This window comes from Schistocerca cancellata, chromosome 9 (genome assembly GCF_023864275.1).
Source record: "Schistocerca cancellata isolate TAMUIC-IGC-003103 chromosome 9, iqSchCanc2.1, whole genome shotgun sequence".
Lineage (NCBI taxonomy): Eukaryota > Metazoa > Arthropoda > Insecta > Orthoptera > Acrididae > Schistocerca > Schistocerca cancellata.
The window spans coordinates 11,864,224-11,889,812 of NC_064634.1; the positions used below are offsets into that span (position 1 = coordinate 11,864,224).

The window sequence follows — 25,589 nt, forward strand, 5'->3', positions numbered from 1 at the left end:
AGTGTTGTCTAGAACGTTAGCTGTTTTGATGAGCTATTTCATCTTCTTGTAAATAACATTGGTTGACTTCAAAAGTAATGGCAATGGCTAATGTGTTACATTCGTATTACATTTTGTGAAGGTACACGTAGCAATTCGCTTGTGGCATTATAAATCATTGACTGAAAAAACATTTCTTAATACTTGTTAAGAGGTAGAACTGCACTATGCATGAGGAATTGTAGTAAGAGATGAAACAGTTGTGTACTGGTAACAGTCATTGCTTGTAAATGCGAGATTTTTATGTCTCGAGCTATCCAGTGGTACTAAAACATCGAGTGGGGTGGCAATTAACCTATTCTGCATTTTCTATGTGTTCAAATTGTGGCACCAAAAGTAGTTTCTGACTGACTCTCAAGTGGAGTTAGTTACGTGTTCCGTTGATCAATCTCACAAAAACCGTTATGATGTGGAATGTGTTAAGTGCATAAGAAATGCACACAAGAATCAAGGTTTTTTTTAACTTAAAATTTTTATTACCTACCCCATTCCCTTAAATGGCACAAACTGCATAAATTGTACCTATAGATTTATTTATTCCTATTCAAGAGTTCATCTATGGTACAGAAGGAGTTGTCAAGGAGATATGATTTCAATTTACTTTTGAATCTATTACTGCTGTCTGTCAGACATTTTATTTAATCTGGTAATTTATTGAAAAGTTTTACAGCAGCATATTTTACCCCTTTCTGTGCCAGAGATAGGTCAAGTTTCTTTCTTCTGGTATTATAATCATGAATGTCACTGTTGTTTTTAAACAGGTCCATGTTGTTGAGAACAAATTTCATTACCAAGTAAACGTACTGTGAAGCTGCTGTAAGAATTACTGACCTTAATTTTAAACAGATGCCTACAAGATGTGCGACTATGAGCCCTAGACATTATTCTAACCACTTTCTTTGGAGTAGTGAATACTTTTTGCCTAAATGTTGAGTTATCCCAAAATATTATTCCGTATGGCATCAGAGGTGCAAAGTGTGTTAGCTTGCTAATTTCTGTATCCTCAAAATTAGCAATTATTCTGGTTGCAAAAGTTGCTTTAGAAGATCCAAAATATGAATTTTCCAATTAAGAGTGTGTTCTATATTTACATCCAATAACTTACTATGCTCTACCCTGGTTACTGACTTCTGTTGATGTGTTATATTTATTGAAGGAACTGTACTCCTTGCAGAAGAAAATTGGATGTACTGTGTTTTTTCAAAATTCACAGCAAGCCCATTCACAGAAAACCAGTCAATAATTTTTCCACATTATTTGTATCACTTACTACTGTAGTGTCTTTTACTGGTTTAATAATGATGCTTCTATCACCAGCAAACAGTGTCAGTGTAGCTTCTTGTTTCAGAAAAGAACGGAGATCATTCACATATATCAAGAACAGAAGGGGACCCATGTTTGAAACCCGTGGAGCACCTAATGTAATTTCACCCAAGTTAGATGAAGTGGAAAACTTCCTTAAATCACTTAACCCACATAAAGAAACTTTTTTGCTTCCTGTTCTGTAGGCATGACTTAAACCACTCATCTGCTGTTCCATTTATACTGTAGTTTTGTAATTTCTGTGACATAATGTCATGGTTCACACAATCAAATGCTTTGGATAAGTCATTGAAAATTCCTATTTAACGACTCTATTATGCGGGCAATGAAATTGTGTATTTCTGTTTCAGTAGAATATCATTTTTGAAATCCAATCTGTGATTTACTATGTATCCTATTACTGTTGAGATGGCTAACCACTCTTTAGTACATTACTTTCTCAACAATTCTTGAAAATGCTGTAAGCAAGGATACTGGCCGATAATTATTGACATCTGTGGTGTCCCATGTTTTATAGAGAGGCTTGCGTTCTTCACGTGTATCTATCACTTATGTTAACTTGTGATTGTATTTGTTTCTGAGAAATAGATTACTATTAAGCATTTTAGTCACCTTTTGTTATATTTTGCATCTATTTCACTTATAGTGACATTATGCAAACTGATTCTGTTTCCTATATGTCTCGTGGAGGTATCTTGTTTCCTTGGACCTGCATTAATTAAAGTTAAGCAATGCATTACCATGAATTTATATCAACTTATTCTCTACAGCTTTTCCGCTCATGACCAAGTGTAAGTGGTAGGCAATGTCTAACTTACATTAACTTGTGACTACTGAATTCAAAAATTACTCATACTTTCACATTTTCCTTTAACTGGCAGGAATTTGCCACAACTGAAAGGGCATTTACTAATTGGTTCACTTCTATCATTTAGTTCTCATGACTTGACTCTTTATCATTTTCCTCTGCTCTAGTGGCTGATGCTTAACACTATGACTTATAATATAACATGACAACTAGAAGCATAAAAGGACACAAGTAACCTTGCAATGTCCTATTTTGATACCTTATTATCACTACATCTTTCTCATTTAGTCCCTGGACCTCAGGGTGCAGGGATGCTCGTTTCTGAAAGCATAGCAAGAACGTGCTGGTAACACCCTGGCTTTCTTCTTTTTCTGCTTTGTTGTGGTGACACCTATACCCATCATGCGACTCTAGGGGGAAGCAAGCGGTGCAGCTTGAGGCGACACAGCTGGGCTGTGATACAGCTTTAGCTAATCGAAGTGTACTATTGCCAGTACGATCAGGTAACAATTTCGGTATTCACTGGGGACGTAATCCGCAATAGGGTATAGAGACTCTCGTACGAAGGAGTGAACTTCTTAGTTCATCCCTTTTCTATCACGGGATTTCGGAGCAATACCACATCAGCTACGCGCTTTCACCCTAAAGCCAACGAGCACCTGGAGCAAGTGCACAAAACTATTGCGCAAGTGCTATCGTATTATGTAGGGGAGGCCCAGATAGATTGGGCGAGGTACATAGTCACCTCAGCTTACAATAGTTGTGCCCATGAGGCAACGGGATATTCCCCATTCGGAACTGTCTATGAGAGGCCCATGAATTAACCTTTTGAGATTGACAAATTGCCCTGACAGCAATATAGGTGAAGTGAAAAGGCTTGCCCACTGCCTCAGAGCAATATGGAACCGAGTTAAACACAGTAATTTCAAAACCACACAAAAACGGCTATAACATAGCAACAAAGACACTACACTCAACATTTTCTGATTCGTAACATTTTGCAAAGCTGTACAAACAAAACTGACATGAAATTTGAACCTTGATCAGCAAGTATTGCATCAGGGCTGCCAAACTGCACAACCAGGTGATCGACAAATGTGCACACAACCATTTCCACAGTTATGTAATACTAGAATTAGGTACCTAAAAAGGTAATCAAGGCTTGACAGTATATATTTATTACCATGATTACTTTGGGGAAAAGGCTTAAAAGATTTAAGGCCACATTTTGAAATGGTTTTGTAGCTTCTGGCCATGTTTGTAAAGGAATTTTGGTTCTCGGTGGAGGAGCCCTTTGCACACAAGGCAGAAAATTTTGTATATACTACCAAACATCCGTTTGTCAACCTCTTCACCAGTATCGTGAGGCTATTCTAGCGTTTGTGGTGTGTCGCTCATTATGGCAGGCCTGCAGGCTGTCATGACATCGTATCATAACATGCTGTTGCAATTCTTATGTATTACTATCCTATTCCCCAGTGGGGTTTTGCAGTGTAGTATACCATCTTCTGGCATACCAATGGCATTCTGCATCTCTCTCCTGTGCCTCTTCCAATTCATCAATTGGAACATCATTTGTTTGAACAACTCTAACCTTTCCACTTAGACGCTGTCGCCAATGCTGTGCACGCAGCTTATGCGAAATGGTGGAATTGTATTCTGATAATTTTAATGCCCTTCTAGTCAAGTGACTACTGGGGTCCTTTAAACTTAACATTCTTACTAAAGCAGTGTGGTCCATAACGACAGTGAAGTGATGTCTGTATAAGAAACACTTAAAGTAATTTATGCAACTCCACCTCGGTAGTACTGTAATTAATTTCTGCTGAATTCATTTGCCAGGAGGAATAACCAATAGGTCTTTCCTTGCCACCATAATCCTGACTTACAACAACTCCAACAGCACAGTCTGCTGCAGCCGTCGAAAGAATAAAAGGTTTTTCAAAATCTGGATATATTAGCAGAGGTGAACTAGTCAAAAATTATTTAAATTTTGTCATTGCTGCCTCGCAGTCATCCGTCCATTTAAATACTGCACACCTTTCTTTAGTAATTTTGTTAATGGCTTTACTGTTGTAGCATAATACTGCAAAAAGCGCCTTAATAGTTGGCTAAACCTCCAAAAGATTGTAACTCTTTAACATTTCTTGGGGTTGGAAAATTATCCATTGCTTCAGTTATCCGAGGATGTGGTTTAACTCTGTCTGAACTAATGTTGTGTCCCAGGTACTGAACCTGGGAATGTGTACAAGAACATTTCTCTAGATTTAAACTCGGGTAGCAATCTACACAATACATTTCTTAAACTTTCAGCATGCTCTTCAGTTGTTTTTTTAAAAACTACACAAGACACACAGTAGGCTTTAAACCTCTCAATAACAAGTCGGCAAATATCTGGAAAGTTGCAGGTGCATTCCTTAGACCAAAGGCATGCGCAAAAATTCGTTCAATCCAGATGAAACCACAAAAGGAGTTTTAGATCTATCTTGTGGTGCAATTGGAAACTGATTATGTCCAGAACACAAGTCCAGGGTGGTAAAATATTTGCAGTTTCCTAACCTGTCTAAGGTCTCATTGATATGTGGCAGAAGGTAAGGATCCAATGTGGTAGCCTTGTTTACTGCTCTCTTATCGATGTATAGATGATAGGTCTCCCCATTGATTGATTTCTTTGGAACAATGACAATTGGACTGGCCCACGGACTTGCAGAGGGTTGAATTATCCCTGCAGCCAATTGCTGTTAAATCACATCATCAACAACAGATTGCAACTGGTGGAATAAGCGATATGGTTTCTGCACGATAGGTCTAGCGTCTCCTGTGGGAATTTCTTGTCGCATGAGGTCAGTTGGTGGCAAATATTGCTTTCCCTTGAATAACCACGTATGTTCCTCTAAAACTAGATACAAAAGATTTTGCTCTGACTCCGACAAATATGCCAACTTCTCTTTCAACCAATTTCTTATCGAAGGTGTTAGTGCGCAAACTTTCCTCACAGGTAATTATATTTCTCCTCTTGACTCAGGTTCTGTTTTGAAACTTCTATTTGCATTACTTCTTCACCAATGGCTAGTATTGGGCCATGTGGGATTTCTATGTCCCATTGGCTAAAATTGTCATCACATACAGGTATTGGAAACCTGTTCCCTTCTAAGGGTCTTTTCCAACATCTTTTAACATGGATTTGCAACCTGTCAAGAAAGTCTTATTTTACCTACATATTTAATATATTATTTTGAAAAGTTTTGTCTATCACACACTTTTCTGTCATATATATCCAGTTTGCTTGGTATAGACTCATAGATGAAATGCTGTTTATAATAACAATAATAATAATAATAATAACTGGTTTCATGAATAGGTGCTACTGACCTCAACAGTTCTTCAGTCTGAAAAAATTGAGATAAAAGAATGTCAGGGATGCAATGTCATAGGGTATTTCAAAAGAAAATTTATATTTATATCTAAGGTGAAGGATTAGGTGGGTGAGGGCAATGGATTGTTCAGTTTGGAACTGGTATAGGGACTGATGGAAAGAAGGGTTAGATATATTTTTCCCATGTGGAATGTTTCCCTCTATTATATTCATATCAGAAAATTTATATTTGATATGTCAAAATAAAATTAAGGTTGAAATCTATCAACAAAATCTCTATTTATTATTGAAGTATACAGTTTAGATATTTACTTCTTAAAAATAATATCATTTAAATGCAATCCACTGCCCCCACATTTAAACAATGAACAAAATTTTGCATGACAGCTCAGTATGTAGGCACTACGATGGCTGCCACTTTGCTATGAATATTTTCTTTGAGTTATTCCAGAGAAGTCGGATTATTGCATAGACTTTAGATTTGACATATCCCCATAAGTAAAAATCCATAGGACTCAAATCAGGACTGCGTGGGGGCCAATTTATGTCACTCCTCCTGGAAATCATCTTGCCAGGAAAAATTTCATGAACTAGCAGTACAGACACATTGGATGTGTGTGTTGTGGCTCCATCTTGGTGGAACCGTGTTCTTTAGTTAGAACCAGAAAGTTTTGCAATTCATTTAACATCATCACATAACGTTTGGAATTCACTGTTACTGCAGGACCACTCTCGTTCTTGAAAAAGTACAAGCCAATTATTACTTGAGCCAATATCACAGCCCATACAGTAACTTTTGGTAAATGGAGGGGTTTGTCATGCTTCTGCTTAGGACCCGTTGCACTCCAGTAATGGCAATTTTGCTTGCTGACATGACTGTTCTGGTGAAAATGAGCCCCCACCAGGAAACAAGACGATGATAAATGAAGAGCACTCAGTCTCACCATTAATGAACTGCAGAGGTTGGCATCGCCACGAGCAAAGTGATTCACACTCTTTATACTCTCCACAGATTCACCCATTCTTGATGACCTTGGTTGCCTGGATTTCAGTTTGGCCAGTGTTGAAATAGTCTCCTCAAACATTGTGATCAATTTCTGGATAAGGGGAACACTAGGAGCATCATGTATATTATATAATCCACGAGCACTGCAAAATTTCCTCCGTGCTACAGTTGTCAAATCACCATTTTTGTAAAATGCTCACACACAGTTCACTCCCAAGAAGCACTCCATATCTATTGAATCCCTGAAGGCCAAGAAAACGATGAACATACTCCCACTCTCGTTATATTTGATGTGTCTGTGCAGAGAGCTCTTCTAATATAAACTTTCTTTGAAGGCACCTGCCTGTTATTTGTTGGTTTAAAAATAGGTTCGCTCACTCATTGCGATGAAGCGGACTAGTGGTGCCGTGTGCATCTACCCTCCTCCCTTTTTTTTGTTCTAAACTGGAAGCTTTCGGTATATATGGAAACTTGCACTGATTTGTCTACTCATTCTCATGAAAACTGCCGATGCAGGCAATGGCTATTTTTGTTCTGCAGTTGTCACTTCAGTGTCTGCTGGTGCTGAGGATTTATTGAAATTGTCTGCAGTAGTATCAGGCTCCACATTGGAGAGTGACGCTGTGGGCTGAGTAAGACGTGTACCTTCATTGGTGTAAGTGGATCTGAGTCGCTTTATCGAGACTGACTCTTGTTCACTGTTCTTCTCAGTTTTGAAATTGTGGCTTCCTCTTGTGATCACCCTCTAGGGTCTAGAGTATGGTGAAACGAGCAGTGGACACGCTGTATCATTCCTGAGCCACATTTGGGACATTTTCTCCAGGTTTTTGCTTGTACACTCTCCTGTCTCTGTGTCTGACAGGACCTGTAAGCTGAACGTTCCTTATTCTTGTGCTGAGGTTTTGCATGTGGGAGTGTGGATGGTGATTTGAATAATTCTCTTGGTATCCGTGGCTGTTCGCTGTAGACCACTTGTGTGCGAGAGTTTTATATATCCACCTTCACTGTTGTTCTTAAACTGAGTAGGACTAGAGCCAGTGCTTCAGATCACGATGAGGAGCTACATATTAGGGCAGTTACCATTCTGTTGCTGGTTAGGTGGTTGTACCTGCCTCCCCCAGTCTGTAGTTATGACTTGCTGAACACAAAACTGGGAGATATTTCTTGTATTATAATGACTTCTAGACACCTGGTAAAATGATCACTAATCTCGGGGAATTTGTGTTGTCTTGAAGAGTACGGTAACGGTCTAATAAAGTCCTCGTGAATAAGCAAAAACCTTGCTGATGGTGTCAGGAAGTGGGCATTATGTTCAAAGGCAAGCCTGCTGATTGTACTAGGCTGGCATATCAGGCATGCACGTTTTTGCACTCTGAGCCACAAGACTTTGGTGGAGATTATCTAGGTGGTGGAACAGATTCCTGGGTATGCTACGTTATGCAGTGAATTGGAAACACTATGATAATATTGTTATTCACTGCCTACCTTTCATTGCATCACACCAAGTTCCATCTGGCACATTTAGGACTGACACACATCTGGGCTGTATAAGATGACACAAGAGAGGGTCACATCTTGTTGCTTTGATGCTAACACTGCCCAATGAATGGAGTTTCATCCGGCACAAATCCGTAATGGCATTCTGTGACTACGTTGTCTTTTCCTGCTATGATGACACACATTAGTTATGAAATGTGCGATATACTTGACCTGCCTGCACTGATGGGGTGAACCGAGGTCTGTCCTTGCTGAAATATAACTACTAGCAGCTTGTGGTCTGTAAACCTTGCAAAGTGTCTCCCTTTCACAGATGGGTTAAAATGCTTGACAGCAAAGTAAACACTTCATTTTTGCTGTTTTTGAGTCATGTTCTTAGAGAAAGATATGAGTGGCTACCATTTGCAATTAGCTTTTTGTTGCAAAGCTGCATCCGCTGCCATTTCAGTCACATCTACCATAAGCACCAAAGTGGTACTCAGTCTTGTGTGTCCCAGCGACGTTGCCTGTGATGGATGTTTCTTTAGATCATGGAACGCTGTTTCAGCATCTGTACTCGGTATTTTATGATTTCCTGTAATATGGCAGCCAACGAGCAATGCTGCGAGTGGCTCTTGGATGACAACCAGTTTAGGCAAGTGACATCAGTAATAATTCAGCATGTCCAGGAATCTGCAAAGCCTTTTGTAGGTTGTAGGAAGAAGCATCTGTTCTTTGACTTGCTCAAGCAATGGTGACAGGCCTGCCATGAAACCAAGTATCCCAGGAATTTCACTTCACGATTCCCAAATATATACTTTGTTTTATTAATAATTATGCCATACTCTTGTAGGTGGACGAGAAGCTGCCCCAGGTGTTTGAAATGCTGATCTACTGAATTAAGAAATACCAGAAAGTCATCCATATATCAAAATAGGAATCATAATTCTTGAAGCACTTCGTGTGTAAACTGCTGCCAAGCTCGGGTGGCCAAATGGCATAAAGTTGTACTCAAACATGCTAAATGGTGTGATCCATACTGTTTTTATTTTTTCCCTGCAGCAGATGGAGTAATGGGATTTGGGAAAATGCCTTGGTTCTGTCTATCACACTGAATATTTTGGCACTGCTAATGGCAGTGTTAATTCAGCCACATTGGATATGGGGTAAGCAGTCTGGAATTGTGGGCATTGAGCACTTCACATTTGTTTCTTTTTTTAATGGACCATGAGGATTTGGGAGGCCCACAGACTATTGGACATTGTCACAGTATTTGTTTTCAGAAGTCTGTCTAACTCTGCACTGTAAAGAGCTTCTCCAGAGACAGAGGCCTTGGGCAGAAGGCAATGGTTTGACCTTATGTGGCACAGATCTGGTGTTGAGTAATGCGTGTGCATTTTATGGTGGCACTTGTGTGTTTGGTGAGTGCTGGAAAGTCTCTAAATAGATGACGAAAAAATTGTTCCTCTGACAGTGCGATGGTATCGCCTACAGTACGCGAATCCCGTGTTGCTGCATGTACAGAACTGCATCACAATTACATGGCACAGTAGAGGTGTTGGACACACTCAGCCATTGTACACCCTTGCGCAGAAAGACAAGGGCACATTGTGCTGCCTTGACTAGACATGGGATGCAATATCCTTTCTGTGGGTACTGACACCAATCAATGGTTCACCAGGTCGGGCATAAGTCGATAGATATGTAAAAAGTCTGCTCCAATTATAGGACCAGGTACATCCGCAACCACACAAGTCCACATTGGAAAGTTTCAATCCAGGTGTAACACTAACTTCTTTTTACCATAGGTAGCTGTTGGCTGCAGTAAGTAAATGCTGCATTGTTGGCATTGGTGTGTCACTGGTCCGGGGATAGACGTCGAGTTCTGATTCCTTGTCAGTCAAAACCTTTCCACCTAATGAATGGTCATACATGAACAATTGGTGTGATTGATAGACTGCAGATAATGTAGTATTTGCCCATCTTTGTACCACATACTGGTCTGGGTGCCTATGCTATTGATGAGAACACTAGCACCCTCTTTGAAAGTGAGTGGTTGCAGGGCTGGATACACTGACAAACGGGGTTGCTGAAACACCAGCACCATTCCTCTGGCAAGTCTTGTGCGGTGGCATTTTTCCTTTTTCTTCACCAACTGTACCTTTTCAGCTGCTGTTGAGTTTTTCCACTTGTGCTTCCAGCTGTTCCACAGTAGGCTCAGTTGATATGTATTTATGCACGTTTGGAGGTCAATGATATCAGCTTCAATAACCAAGCACGTTCTGGAGCTCCTGAGAGATTAAAGATTGCCAAAGTTCATAGCATGTTAATGCATATGGGCTCTGAGTATTTGTGACGGAAGCTTGTCACCTATATTACCATCTGTGAAAATTTTTGTAATTACTGCACTGTTGATCATGTATTTGTTGTGACACATTTTCTTCTATTCCCTCTATAATTTCTAAATACAGATGTGAAACCACTACACTAAATCTATCAGTGTTATTGGACACACTACAGTGCTAAGATATCCATTCAGGGTTGCTGCAAGTATCCCCAAGTGAAATTCACTGATGTTTCCCTGATTTCCCAACAAGTTTTAGCATTTTTTCCCTGACAAATTTTGAGATCTGAAGGGTAAGTAAAGATGTATGTTGACAATCTGTCTTTGCAGCTATGATGCAGGAAATAATAGAGCCAAATGGGGAAATATCTAAATAAAACTTGCAAGCAGGGGGCATTTCCTAACATGAGCAAAAATCGTAAGTACTAACATCAACATCTTTTAAAATGAATCGCTTTTAGATGGAGAAAGCAAGCAAAATGATGTGTGCGTTTCATTAAGACCTATGATGTCATTATATTTCAATAAAACGAAACACATTTGGTGACAAAAATACGCATTTCCCTGGAGTTGCAAGACAGGTTTAAAATAGCTTCATTGATTTCAGAAATGACCACAGAAAGAATAGGCCTCTTGAAAGAAGTGTATAAGGTGGGGAAGAGTTGTGTAAACCAACAATATAGGTGGCCGCCAATACAATGTTGGTTCACTATGTTCATTACTGTCGGTTATTTCCCACTGTATTCATCTATTATTTTACAGATATCATGTGATTTTTATTTTTTCTTTCACGAAATATTTGAGTACTAGTGTACAAACTGCCAGTGACGGCCACAATTTCCTTCTTCTTATCATCCGCACTTTCTACTATATGAAATACTTTTGAAGTGCCAAAATGTACTAGAGTAAATAAAATGTCTACAGAACGCCACACCTTGCAGTGAGACAGTCAAAATTTCTGAAATCCATCTCCTGTGGCCTCTGGCCTGCTGAGTCCTGCTGAGTCCTGAATATCTTAGAAGAAATCGAGATATATGCTCATTTGATAACCAAATCATCAATGCTGCTCAATGAACAATTAGATTTTCGCGAAAAATATTTTTACGACCTTTTTGACGAAATTTTATAATAAAAGCACCTACTCTTTTGTTTTAAAATATAAGACTAGTTATACCCATGGCAAAAGCTGTGTGTGTAAAATATGCTGTACAACATATAAAAATTTTATTAAATTGACATTGATTATTATAAAAACTATTAGATCGATGAGTTCTAAAAAAAATTTAATCAGCGGTCTCATCAGTTATTCAGACATACATAATGCGGAACGTACTCTTGGCTGCTACCCTATTGCTATAAAGAATATTGCTATGAAAACTACAGTTAAAGTAAGACGATTCTGCATATTTAAGCTCGTGCTCAGCACTCATAACCATCAGTTAACTTCGTAGCAGCTGAGGAGAGCTCCGCCTACCATCCTAACGGAGCCATGGGTATAATTAATTTTATTTTATCTTGTTAAATTTTGACGTCATTAGACACTTTCATTTTATTTACAGATTGGTTTCTAGTATTTCCTAAAATTAATCCACAGGACTGATTATGGTTATGTAAAAGTAACCTAAACCGGTTACCTATATCATTGAAACATGAATGGTGTGATCAAGACTGAACTTTAGTCAAAATATAATAATCTATTGATCACTGTATTCCAAAAAATGTTTACCAAAACTCTCAACCCTATTTTGCGATAATACAAAATGAGCTGCCATTCTTTGATGTCCTCTCCAGAGCAATCTCGACCCTATTTCATGAGAATACAAAACAAGCTGCCCTTCTTTGATGTCCTCCACCAGTCCTATCTGATGCAGATTCCACAACATACAACAATTCTCCAGGAGAAGACGAATAAGAGTAGTGCAAGCAGTCTTTTTAGTAGACCTGTTCTGCCAACAAATCACAGTCTTTGGCTTATTTTTCCCACAACATTATCTAAGTAATCATTCCAATTTAAGTTATTTATAATTGTAATCTCCAAGTGTTTAGTCGAATTTGCGGTCTTAAAATTTGTGTGATTTATCATGTAACCAAAATTGGTTGATTCTTTTTAGTACTAATGTGGATGACTTCACACTTTTCATTACGTAGAGTCAATTGCCAGTTTTTTTCTGCAATAAAACAACAAATTAGGCCTGCCTGATTGGTTCTAGTTGACTTTGTTTTATATAGTTAGTAGTAGGTTTGGCCATTCATTGTGGTGGTGAAGTGAGTTAGTGATGTTGCCACCAGGTGATCCAGGAGAATGGGCTAAAACAGGATACAATCAATGTTAGGCTATATTTCGAAAAAAAAAAAAAAAAAAAAAATATGAGGCTCTTATCAATGGAGGCAAATTAAGACACTACAGGTTGGTTATAAATTTAGGATTACAAACCTTAAATAAGAGCACAAAAGTACCGCTCAACCAAGTGATAAAAACAGAACACAAAATACTGGGAAAAAATAGATGCACGTGACTACGATCTAATAAAGAATGGTGGAATCAATATCATAATTGAAACTGAAGACTATTATACCACAGAGAGAATAAACAATGACCAGTTAACTAAGAGCATCTGACTTTTTTACAGTCTAAAGAAAACAACAGTGATTATTTCGAGAATAGACAAAAGATCTGCACCATGTTTTCCTTGGTGGGGAGGGGGGAGAGGGAAAGGACCTCCTGTCAGAGGAAAAAATAAGGCCTTGACTGGACAGTTCAAAAGTTTCTTGTAGGATGTTAAGCCCAGCAAGAAAATTAGACATAACCACAGAAATTGATTTTGATTGTTAACACTTAATCAGGAGAGACTTAACATGAAAACTGTGGCCAAGAGCAAAGTAGGCAGCCGTGTGGCACAGTATGCAGCTGAACCTAACACACTTGATTTCAATGGCTGCTTCACTATCCAAGCCATCTGGACCTTCCCCTCCACTACCAGCTTTTTCTGGACTGCACAGATGGGACTTGTCCTTACAACACATTCTCTGCTCCCATAATTATCCTGGCTCCAGCCTATGGTAAAATACTGTCCCCATTCCCTCCACTCAATAGTTTCCACTCCCTGTCCTATAATCTCCTCCCCATTCTCATCTCCCATCATGTTTCTTTCAGTCCTCTTATAACGCATCTGCCTGTCTTTCCCTGCTCCTCTCCTTCTTTGCTCCTATTTTGCCTATCTCCCTGCCTCAACCCACAACGTCCCTACACTGCACCTATTGGCAGTCTAGTTGGTTTAAGGACCATGAAAGAAGGTTGTATACATGGAAGAGACCTGGAGACACCAGAGGGTCCCAATGACTATATAATGGAAAGAGGTTTAGGATCCAGGTTTTAAATTGTAAGATATTTCGATGGGCAGATGTGGGCTGACCACAATTTCTTTGTTATGAACTGTAGGTTAAAACTGAAGAAACTGCAGAAAGGTAGGAATGTAAGGAGATGGGACCTGGATAAACTGAAAGAACTAGAAGTTGTAGAGAGTCTCAGAGGGATCATTAGGGAATGATTGACAAGAACAGGGGAAAGGAATACTGTAGAAGAAGAATGGATAGCTCTGAGAGATGAAATAGTGAAGGCAGCAGAGGATCAAGTATGTAAAAAGATGAGAGCTAGTAGAAATCTTTGGGTAACACAAGAGATATTGAATTTAACTGATGAAAGAAGAAAATATAAAAATGCAGTAAATGAAGCAAGTGAAAAGGAATACAAATGTCTCAAAAATGAGATCAATAGGAATGCAAAACAGGTACGCAGGAATGGCTAGAGAACAAATGTAAGGATGCCTACAGAAAAATTAAAGAGATTTTTCAAGAAAAGAGAACCACCTATGTGCATATCAAGAGCTCAGATGGCAAGCCAATCCTAAGTACACAAGGAAAAGCGGAAAGGTGGGAGGAGTATATAGAGGGTATATGCAAGGGTGATGTACTCGAGTGCAATACTATGGAAATGGAAGAGGATGTAGATGAAGCTGAGATGGGAGATATGGTACCGCATGAAGAATTTGACAGAGAACAGAAAGACCTAAGTAGAAACAAGGCCCCGGAAGTAGACAACATTCCTTTAGAACTACTGATAGCCTTGGGAGAGCCAGCCATGACAAACTCTTCCATTTGGTGAGTAAGATGTATGAGACAGGTGAAGTACCCCCATACTTCAAGAAGAATATAATAATTCCAATTCCAAAGAAAGCTGGTGCTGACAATTACTAAACTATCAGTTTAATAAGTCACGGCTGCAAAATACTAACACAAATTCTTTACAGACAAATGGAAAAACTGGTAGAAGCCGACCTCAGGGAAGATCAGTTTGAATTCCGTAGAAATGTAGGAACACGGGAGGCAACACTGACTCTCCGACTTATCTCAGAAGCTAGGTTACAGAAATGCAAAGCTACGTTTATAGCAGTCATAGACTTTTGACAATGTTGACTGGAATACTCTCTATCACATTCTGAAGATGGCAGAGATAAAATACAGGGAGTGGAAGACTGTTTGCAGTTTGTACAGAAACCAGATGGCAGTTATAAAGAGTCAAGAGGCATGAAAAGGAAGCAGTGGTTGAGAAGGGAGCAAGATAGGGTAGCCTACCCCTGATGTTATTCAGGAGCAGTACAGGAAACAAAAAAATAATTTTGAGTAGGAATTAAAATCCATGAAGAAAAAATAAAAGCTCCGAGGTTTGCCGATGTATTCTGTCAGAGACAGCAAAGGAGTTGGAAGAGCGGTTGAACAGAATGGACAATGTCTTGAAAGAAGGATATAAGATCAACATCAACAAAAGCAAAATGAGGATAATGGAATGTAGTCGAGTCAAATCAGGTGATGCTGAGGGGATTAGATTAGGAAATGGGACACTTAAATTAGTAGATGAGTTTTGCTATTTGGGGAACAAAATAACCGATGATGGTTGAAGTAGAGAGGATGTAAAATGCAGACGGGCTATGGTAAGAAAAGCATTTGTGAAGAAAAGAAATTTGTTAAAACTGAATATAGATTTAAATGCCAGGAAGTCTTTTCCGAAAGGATCTGTTTGGAGTGTAGCCATGTATGGAAATGAAACATGGACGATAATCAGTTTAGACAAGAAGAGAATAGAAACTTTTGAAATGTGGTGCTACAGAAGAAGGCTGAAGATTAAATGGGTAGATCACGTAACTAATAGGGAGGTACTGAACACAATTGGGGAGAATAGGACATTGTGGCACAATGTCATTAAAAGAAGGGATTGGCTGGTAGAACACATTCTGAGGCATCAAGGGATTACCAATTTAGTATTGAATGGAAATGTGGAGGATAAAAATTGTAGAGGGAGGCCAAGAGATGAATACACTAGGCAGATTCAGAAGGATGTACGCTGCAGTAGTTACTTGGAGATGACGAGGACAGAGTAGCACGGAGAACTGCACCAAACCAGTCTTTGGACTGAAGACTGCAATGACAACAACAACATCAGATTGCCAGGCCACAAATATGTAAAGGGTAAGTACATGAGACTAGAATGACACAGCAACTTTCCCCTCTTGCCAGGACCGGATCACAGTTTCGCTATGTCTCTCCCTCAAAGGACAGTTACTCATTTAGTAACAAATTAAAAGAAAAAAAATTGTATTAAAGTTAACAAGGTCACAATCCAATTCCTAACATGAGACAAAGCAATTAGCATAGAGGAAGATGGGGAGGAAAGAATGCAACAAGAACTGGGTATGAAAAGTAGGATATAACATGAATTATAGTAGAATAGTAGAGGGGCAGAGAGAGAGGCCTTTGAAATTTGTATAAGAGGCAGTTTGATAAGACCATCGCCAAACGCCTTAAGATCTATTGCTTCGCTAGTTGTGTTCTGTTGATCACTAATGACTACCCCTTACACTACTAGTCATATTAGCACTAATAAATCAGCCTTGTCTTTGCTATCAATATTTCTTTTTATTTTTCATTCTTACAGCATGTTTCACTCTCAGCATCGTCAGACTTTAAAGAGATAATGGTATGTATGTAGTTGTACAACTGACTAGATACTGTGTGCTCCATTGAGATATACGAGTAAAAAAAACTGATGATCAAGATAAGTAATTTATTGGGTAACCTGAGACTTTTAAAAAGGTGGACTGACAAGGCTCCTCTTACCAAACCTCTCCTCATCTCCATTTTTTCTATTTTACTAATCTTATATTTTGTCTGATACAACTGTTTTTCAATTTGTAACAAGTTTCTCTTTTCCCTTTTACGATCTGTGTGTGCTACACCTTTCTATTTGTCTCTCAATTAATATGACTACCTATAACAATATCATCATCTGTGGGATCAAAGGGTATTAAAAAGATGCAGTTCTTAACTCAAATCATCCTGAATGGTAAAAACACAATAATAATAATATGTTTAATATTCCTCATTATGGAATTACAGGCAACATCAGTACAATTATACATCACTCAAATCAGTAAAAACATCTCTTACAGTTCTGACAACCAAGTTTTACTTCCTCCTTTTTGTCACTGTAATGTGCCCAAAAGAAAATACCCACTCAATATGTTACAGATGTTCTACAATTGGCACAAAACTGCAATTCTCTCAAACATTAAACTTAATAACTTCGTCCCAAGCACACCCATAAATAAAACTGGAAAGTGTTTAATGTTAATGTAACAGAACAATTATAAATTCTGGAGAAGCAGTCTTTTCTGTAACTTTTATTCCAGTTGGTTTAAAAACATATATATTCAGCATATGGTCACTCAGACAATGTTTCTCATCACATAAAAAGGTAAGTGTAAACTTACAACACAATAACTGAGGAAATGAAAGCAAATAGATTCTGGTATCTGTCACTCCCATATCATAAGTGAACTGAGCAATGTGTAACAGTATTGGACTAAAGTTATGTTCTACAAAATTGTCAATACTTTATTCACAGTACTGTTCAAATGAGTTTTCAAAATGTAACAAAAACCTTCTAAAATTATAATTACTCTGATAAAAGTTAAAATCTGTACGTCAAAAGTAAAAAATATTATAAGCAATAGAATGATCTATCACAGTTCTCTCTGTAAAGAAAATAATGGACAATAATAAACTGATTTTAAGGGCAGGAATAACCACAAATGTCCACACGTACTAAGTCTCTCACTATATCTTTATCACAGTTTCAATAGTTTATCACATAAAGTGCTCCAACACACAGGCTGCAATACTTTCTCCTTTACCTGGATAATGATATTACACTTAATTATTCTCCTACAGTAACAGAAAATCTTAAAACCCATACTGTGACAGAGTTTTGATGATAAGAGGATACAGCCAATGGTGGATTCATTTCAGCAGTGCCCATAGTTTTAACAGGTTCATGTCTCTTCATCGTCTCTGCAAGAGGTCTGATTAATCAGTAGTCTTTTTAAACAACATACACTTGGAGTAAGTAATGCTGATAGATTAAAAGTCTTACATTTTCTTTTCTTCTTTCTTAACATTATCAAACATTGTGGGGTTCCATGCAAACAGTGAATTTCTGTGAAAAGAAATTCAAAGTATTGTAGCTGCTGTTACACAATCCAATTATTCACAATTGAGTAGAGCTTTCTTTCTTTCTTTTTCTTTTTTTTTTTTTTTAATAGCTATGTGGTGATATAAAACAAGTCTCTATTGAGTAGAGCTTTCTTTCTTTCTTTTTTTTAGATAGCTATGTGGTGATATAAAACAAGTCTCTTACACCAACAATAATTTTTAACATAATAAATATTTCTTTTGGGTACATAAAACTCAAAAATTTCCAAGTAACATATTTACCTTCGCTGTTTACGACAATGAGTTATGTTTTGGTAAAAAATATGCTGTGCATAACAAAGATGGGGTAAAATGTTGAAAATATATTCTAGCTAAAATGCTAACAAATTCCTTTAGAATGACAGACAGTGATAAAAATGAAGTGTGTGTGTGTGTGTGTGTGTGTGTGTGTGTGTGTGTGTGTGTTTTCTTCAACATTTTTCAGTACAACTGGACAAATAGGGCAGTGGACCCATCACGCCAGGCAGGATCATCAACAACACGTGCACGACACAGAGGACATGTCTGCTCACGATCAAACCAAGTAGAAACACAAGCCTCACAGAAGATATGTCGGCACTGGAGAAGAACGGGCTCAGCGTAATTATCATGGCAGATGGGACACTGCCCTCCTGCTGACTGTAGTTGTTCCTTGCTGGGGCTCATACCAAGATTCTGTAACATAATACACCCATCCATTGATTGACATTTCCCACTGAAGGAAAAAAGGCACAAAATACACATGGAATTATTTTAATATTCTTTCAACAAGTATCCTTTTCGAATTTCCTTTTCTTTTATGCAAGCCAGTTAATAAAAACAGTTTAAGGTGTAGGGAACCTACACAACATGTGTGAAATGTGACAATTGGAAAGCTTAAAATTATGAATATGAATACTGCGTATTCTTTTTTTTTTTTTTAAAACTTTAGTCTTCTGGCACCTATGTTAGTTGAAGGTTTCTGTGTGTGTGTGTGTGTGTGTGTGTGTGTGTGTGTGTGTGTGAGGGTGGGTGGGGGGAGGAGAGAGAGAGAGAGAGAGAGAGAGAGAGAGAGAGAAGGATGTAGATTTAGGGAAGCACAACAGTAGAATTGTTAATGCTCTTCCTTCAGTAATTTTACTCTGCCATACACTAAATTTTAAAAATGACTTAATATATAACCAAACATGATTGTTTACAATCTGATCCAATGAAACATGTTAAAAATTAGCAGAGGTCTAAACTAATAAAACAGAATTTTGTTGCTGGCTCTTCACTGTGCCATCTTTTAACATGGGTATGCATTTACAGAAGCCTCACTTCAGATGAAGTTGAAAGAGGTTTAATTAACTGAATACATACAAGTTTTGATAGAGGTGTCATTCTAAAATGCAATTTATTCCTTGGCAGATGTGGTGATACTAGACCACGATAAATTCAGTGCCTTATGGTAAAACACAACAAGTGCATCTTACCACATTCTGCAACAGCTTCCAGAAGGCAGCTCTCCACAGGCGGACTTTCACCATAAGGTCTGTGCCCTTTGAAACCATGTATGCAGCAGACAGGAAGACACCTACAACTTTTTCTGGACCCTGATAAGATTCCAGAAGATAGTACAGCCATGGCTGGATAGGTGCCAAACAACGGTAAAGTTGTGATGTTGCTTCCACAAATAGATAATATTTTCCCTGATACAGAGAGAAGACAGTAAATAGACAAATCTGCTAATAAGTATTCTGGATAGTTTTATAGGATGCAAAAGTGTTTTACTCACTCTCCTCTGATATGGAACTGCAAATGCTGGCAATGCTGCAATTAACACTTTGAATATTATTGTTGCAAGCTTCAGTACAAAGTCAGTGATACCCACTATCCAAAGCAGATCCCACATACTCAGAGGCTGAGAGTAGGGAGGTATGAACACCAAACTAGAGAAAAGGAAAATAGATAAATCAGTTAATTTAGTGCACTTAATACACCATAAAGGACATCATGAATGTAATTTCTACAAACATTATATTACGTTACATTTAACAAAACACTGAAGTTAGTTATAAGGAGTTTGCAGTAAGATCAGAAGTACCAATCGTATGTTGCCCAGCTACTGGAAGCTTTGGTCTAAAATACTGGCTACAGAAATCATGCTTAATAACACTGTAAGGGTATGGAGGAGACGGAAAAAAATCAAAAAACTGGAGATACGTTTTATCATATGTAAAGTGGAATTATTTCAGTTGGGTTGAAGTAAAAAGTAATAAGTCTAATGAGCTGGTAAAAAATCTGCTCTTGTACATTTGGTGCTCTAAGGCTTTTGTGTGTTAAAAGACATCTTGTTAACAACAAGAACTACATGTAACATCTTTAACCGTCAGACCAGTCTTTGGGTATACAACCCATCTTCAGCGGCATCTGATACAGAGGACAAACAAACCATTGTACACATATTGATATTTACAACATTCTATACATAACAGTAGAAACATATGTTTACTTAGATATTACATACCTCTATATCAAATGCTGTGTGTGTGTAAATCATAAATTTTCTATGGTGTCAAAATCAGTTGATCTAATACATATAGGACCCCATGGATACTTAAAATCTAGTTATAACCACGTCTATGTGCTTATAATAGTATCTAATCTGTACTGTCACAGTACGGAGGCCATTGTGCAAACATGTTCAGCTGTCAAATGTTAAAAGGCAACATTTCCTGGTCACATTGGCCAATACTGTCATAGAACATAAACATGGAACTGACGGATAGGCCAAAGAGTCTATATTACAGGTCCCTTATTATCCCTGAGGTCATATAAAGATACATCTGTGACATATACTCCCATATTTATTAAACTCCATACTTGGACAATTAGTGTGGAAGAGATAAAAACTGATGTTAAATGTCATGAACAACACACTGAGTAAGACTGACATGGGGCAAAATCTGCATCCAGTAATGCAACATCATGCAGGGTGGCTAGACTACGTTGATGGCTAACAGTTGAAATATAATCTTTTCAAAGTACATAGGCATTATACTACACTACTCACTATCATACAGACCACATCTTCATGAAACAGCTGCTGAAGTTATGAGAAATAACATCCTCCACTAAAATTTTAAGTACTAGTACTGGTTGGAAGACCAGTACAGTAGCTTTCCAAAAAACAGCAATGTCAACTGTGTACTTGGTAGCTGAATACTCTAGTCCAGTGTACCTCAACAATGCTCATACACTAAAAGGTTGATATCTCAGCAACCAATTCAACAAAAAGCCTTGCCATAACTGCCATAAAACTATTAGATTGGCAACAGTTAATTTGTTATCATTGCTCTCTAACATCCACCCACTTCATCTTCATAAAGTCATTTCTACAGTTGAATTAATACAGCTGAAACGAATCATATGTCATTAGGGTTCAGCTCTGCCAATACATTATCAACACTGTAGGATGTAATTAAAACACGCAAGATTTAGACTGAAATTACAATGATCCCATATTCTGACACGTAATTTTTTAATCCTGTTATTTATTTATTTGTTTATTTATTCACTTAAAGGCAGGCAGACTATCACAACAATAAGGAAAGTATCACTCCTGCTGCTAACAATGGGTCCCGCGAGAGCAATGTATGGGTGATGCACATTTAGTTAACTACTTGAACAGATCCGCAAAGATGTGGATGTGTGTTGTCTTACTCTTTTGGAGACTTTTTTGGAGCTAAATATTTGGTGTGAAATAGTTTTATGAAAATTGTGACAGATAACAAATCTTTATGGAATGTTCTAATCTGAATAAGTAACCAATAAAACACAGTCATTACCCACTCAGATTTAGATATTGTCAAGTAATCTATAAAATACATAAATAAAAATGTAAATGTATGTTAGTTCAAAATGTTAAATCTCCAAAAGTTCTTCACTGACTGCTTTGAAATTTTAACGGAACATTGCATTTGAATACACACATTTTTATATACCTACTGGAGCATGACATGATGTTAAATATATATGTGATACAAGGTGTGACGGCAACACAGAGATCCTCAGAGGGGGTGGAAGAACTTTGGCAGCATCAGTGGTCTCATTTCGCGTCAGACCGACGTGACCAGGAACCCACATAATCATCACAGTGACTCCCTCAAGAGTGAGCAAGAGGAAGATTTCTTCAACCCTTTGGGCTAAGGGATGGACGGTGTACAGCACACTGAAGGGCAATGAACGAGTCGAAGCAGATGAGGCAATTGGAAAGCCCGTGTCACTGGATGTACTGTGTATACTGAGCAGTGTTCCGGAAGCCAATACCAAAAACCATTAGAGACAATGAAGAAGGCACACCTGACATCACTGTCAGTCCAAGAGCCATCAGTGTATACAGAGGCACTATCACTAAGTACAATACGAAGTTCAAGAAATTTACAATGATAGATTGAATCTGGAGTTGTTTCCTTAGGATGCAAATGAAGTGAGGTGAACACGGGCCGCTGTACGAATCCAGAGTGGTAAAAGGTTCATTTCCATCGGGGAAGAGGTAGGCAGCATAAAGTTAAGCTGCCGGAGCAAAATTCGAAAGGGAGTACCAGGAGATAACAGAGAAGAAGGACGCGTCGCATACTGGCAGTCAAAGGAGTCAACGAAGAAGGAGGCATAGGATGGATGGCCAGGCGTGACAGACAAACAACACGTGTATCTGCTAAGTAGAACACCGTGCTGGTATGACAGCGGTAGTTCAGCAGCTTCTGCATAGAGACTCTCAACCAGGCTAGTGTAAAAGGCTCCAGTGGCCAAACGGATTCCATGATTGTTTGGTTGGTTAGTTGTATGGTTGGTTTAAAAGAGGGGAGAAGGGACCAAACTATGAGGTCATTGGTTGCTTGTTCTTAATAAAACAATGTCACAAGTATGAGAATAAAACAGACAAGAAATATAACACAAAATGGAAAGAAAGCAGAAACCACAAGAACAGTGGAAAGGCAACAAACACTAAATGGAACAAAAGAGGACAAGAAAACAACAGAGAGATGCTTGAAACAGAAGAGAGTAAAACAAAAAAGCAGATTACTGTAGCTCGCCAACCACGAGAATAAAAAGGAAAAGCCAGCCACTCTGCAACATATTTAAACCACCACCCTACAAGCACTAGGGTGGGGGACACAAAGGGACAAAGGACATGCGCTAAAACTTAGATCAAATGATAAAACCCACCCTCACTAATAAAATGTAAAACTAAATCAGCCAATAAGGCGTTGTCAGATAAACTGAACGTCAACGAGTCCGGTAACCCAAAATTTCATCGCTGGGCAGTCAAAGTGGGACAGTGCACCAGAATAAGGGCCACTGTATTCGATGATGGTGATTTGTATTTAGATGACGTAAGATGGATGAGCATACAGATGCATACACAAATCTTCCATAGTCGAGCTTGAAATGAAGAAGGAACTGGGACAAACGGTGGAGGACGGTGTGATCCGTTCCCAGAAAATACCGCTTACGACACGTAGGACACTGAGGGACTGCATACAGTTGGCGGCCAGGTAAGACACGTAGTAGGACCAAGAAAGTTTCCTATTAAGAATAAGGCTGAGGAATTTCATAGTTTCAGCGAATGGAAGATCAACAGGCCCAAGATGTAAAGACGATGGAAGAAACCCAATGCACTACCAGAAATTCATACAAACGGTTTTGTCAGTCGAAAAGTGAAAGCCATTGTCAGTGCTCCATGAGTAAAGATGATGGAGGCATTGCTGAAGACACCTAGATTGCAAGATCGTCAATGGAAAGAGAGTTAGGGATGCCTGGCAGGAGACGTATCATAACAGGGCTAATGGCTATAGCAAAGAGGACGATGTTCATGACAGAGCCCTGAGGTACCCTAGTTTTCCTGGATAAAGGTGTCAGACAGAACAGAACCCACACAGATCTTGAAAACTCTGTCTTTAAAAATTCCTGAAGGAATTCTCAATGGAGAGAAGTCTTCCAAAGTAAGAGTGATTTCAGGTGTGCTGCAGGGGAGTGTCATAGGACCATTGCTATTCACAATATACATAAATGACCTTGTGGATGACATCGGAAGTTCACTGAGGCTTCTTGCATATGATGCTGTGGTGTATCGAGAGGTTGTAACAATGGAAAATTGTAATGAAATGCAGGAGGATCTGCAGCGAATTGACGCATGGTGCAGGGAATGGCAATTGAATCTCAATGTAGACAAGTGTAATGTGCTGCGAATACACAGAAAGATAGATCCTTTATCATTTAGCTACAAAATAGCAGGTCAGCAACTGGAAGCAGTTAATACCATAAATTATCTGGGAGTACGCATTAGGAGTGATTTAAAACGGATTGATCATATAATGTCGATCGTCGGTAAAGCAGATGCCAGACTGAGATTCATTGGAAGATTCCTAAGGAAATGCAATCCGAAAACAAAGGAAGTAGGTTACAGTACGCTTGTTCGCCCACTGCTTGAATACTACTCAGCAGTGTGGGATCCGTACCAGATAGGGTTGATAGAAGATATAGAGAAGATCCAACGGAGAGCAGCGCGGATCGTTACAGGATCATGTAGTAATTGCGAAAGCGTTACGGAGATGATAGATAAACTCCAGTGGAAGACTCTGCAGGAGAGACGCTCAGTAGCTCGGTACGGGCTTTTGTCAAAGTTTCGAGAACATACCTTCACCGAAGAGTCAAGCAGTATATTGCTGCCTCCTACGTATATCTCGCGAAGAGACCATGAGGATAAAATCAGAGAGATTAGAGCCCACACAGAGGCATACCGAAAATCCTTCTTTCCACGAACAATACGAGACTGGAATAGAAGGGAGAACAGATAGAGGTACTCGAGGTACCCTCCGCCACACACCATCAGGTGGCTTGCGGAGTATGGTTGTAGATGTAGATGTAGATGTAGATGTAGATGTAGAAATGGGGAAGGCACCATTGGAAGTCCCATGTGTAGAGAGTATGGAGGATACCAGTACTCCAGCAGGTGTCAGACTTTCTCCAAATCAAGAAACATAGCACAGTCTGGTACTTCCACAGAAAAATGTTCATGACATGGGTTGACAAACGGATGGCACATTCAAAGTCCGCACTGTGCAGTGATTACAGTCCGATCAACGCACAATGGCCATTCAGGTCGAGACAAGGATGGGGAGAGCACTGTTGCCAGTTCCAGGAGACAGCTACATAAGCACATACATGTGCTTTGCATTTTGTAGAAGCGTTTATCCCACAAGTTATGTCTCTCGCTTGCTAATGTACAATTTTTCGCTTACCACCACAATCAGCTGTGACAACTCACAACAAACGGAATAAAAATTCACTTAATAACTTGCTTCAATCACTTTAAATGGCCGCACAGCATATAACATTCACAGCAGAGCACTCAGCACACTGCTGAACGCTCATTGGTTGTTGAAGAATGTGTGATGTAAAGTCGCAGAAAAAGCCTAAACTGGATTGCCACTGTTCGTGACCCCAACTATAATATATTGCGATACTCGACCAACTATATCGGACAGGCATGAATCTTATGTTCCTTCACCTTGCAAACACAGCTGGCGAGAGAAATGACATGGTAGCTAGAAGGGAGGTGTTTGTCCTTATTGGGCTTAGGTACAAGTATGACAGTGGCTTCATACCA

The 25,589-nt window shown here is 38.8% G+C and overlaps 1 protein-coding gene across 1 annotated transcript in view; it reads right to left on the minus strand.

The window, feature by feature from the left end:
• Positions 1-17,989: 17,989 nt before the first annotated feature.
• LOC126100542 (RING finger and transmembrane domain-containing protein 2) overlaps positions 17,990-25,589 on the minus strand; it is an 82,805-nt gene continuing 75,205 nt past the window's right edge. The window contains exons 5-7 of the mRNA XM_049911160.1: positions 19,713-19,866; positions 19,411-19,626; positions 17,990-18,631 (exon numbers count right to left, since the gene is read on the minus strand). Of these exons, the coding sequence (XP_049767117.1) occupies positions 18,398-18,631; positions 19,411-19,626; positions 19,713-19,866 (604 nt within the window). The 3' untranslated portion in view covers positions 17,990-18,397. The remainder of the gene's footprint in view (positions 18,632-19,410; positions 19,627-19,712; positions 19,867-25,589) is intronic.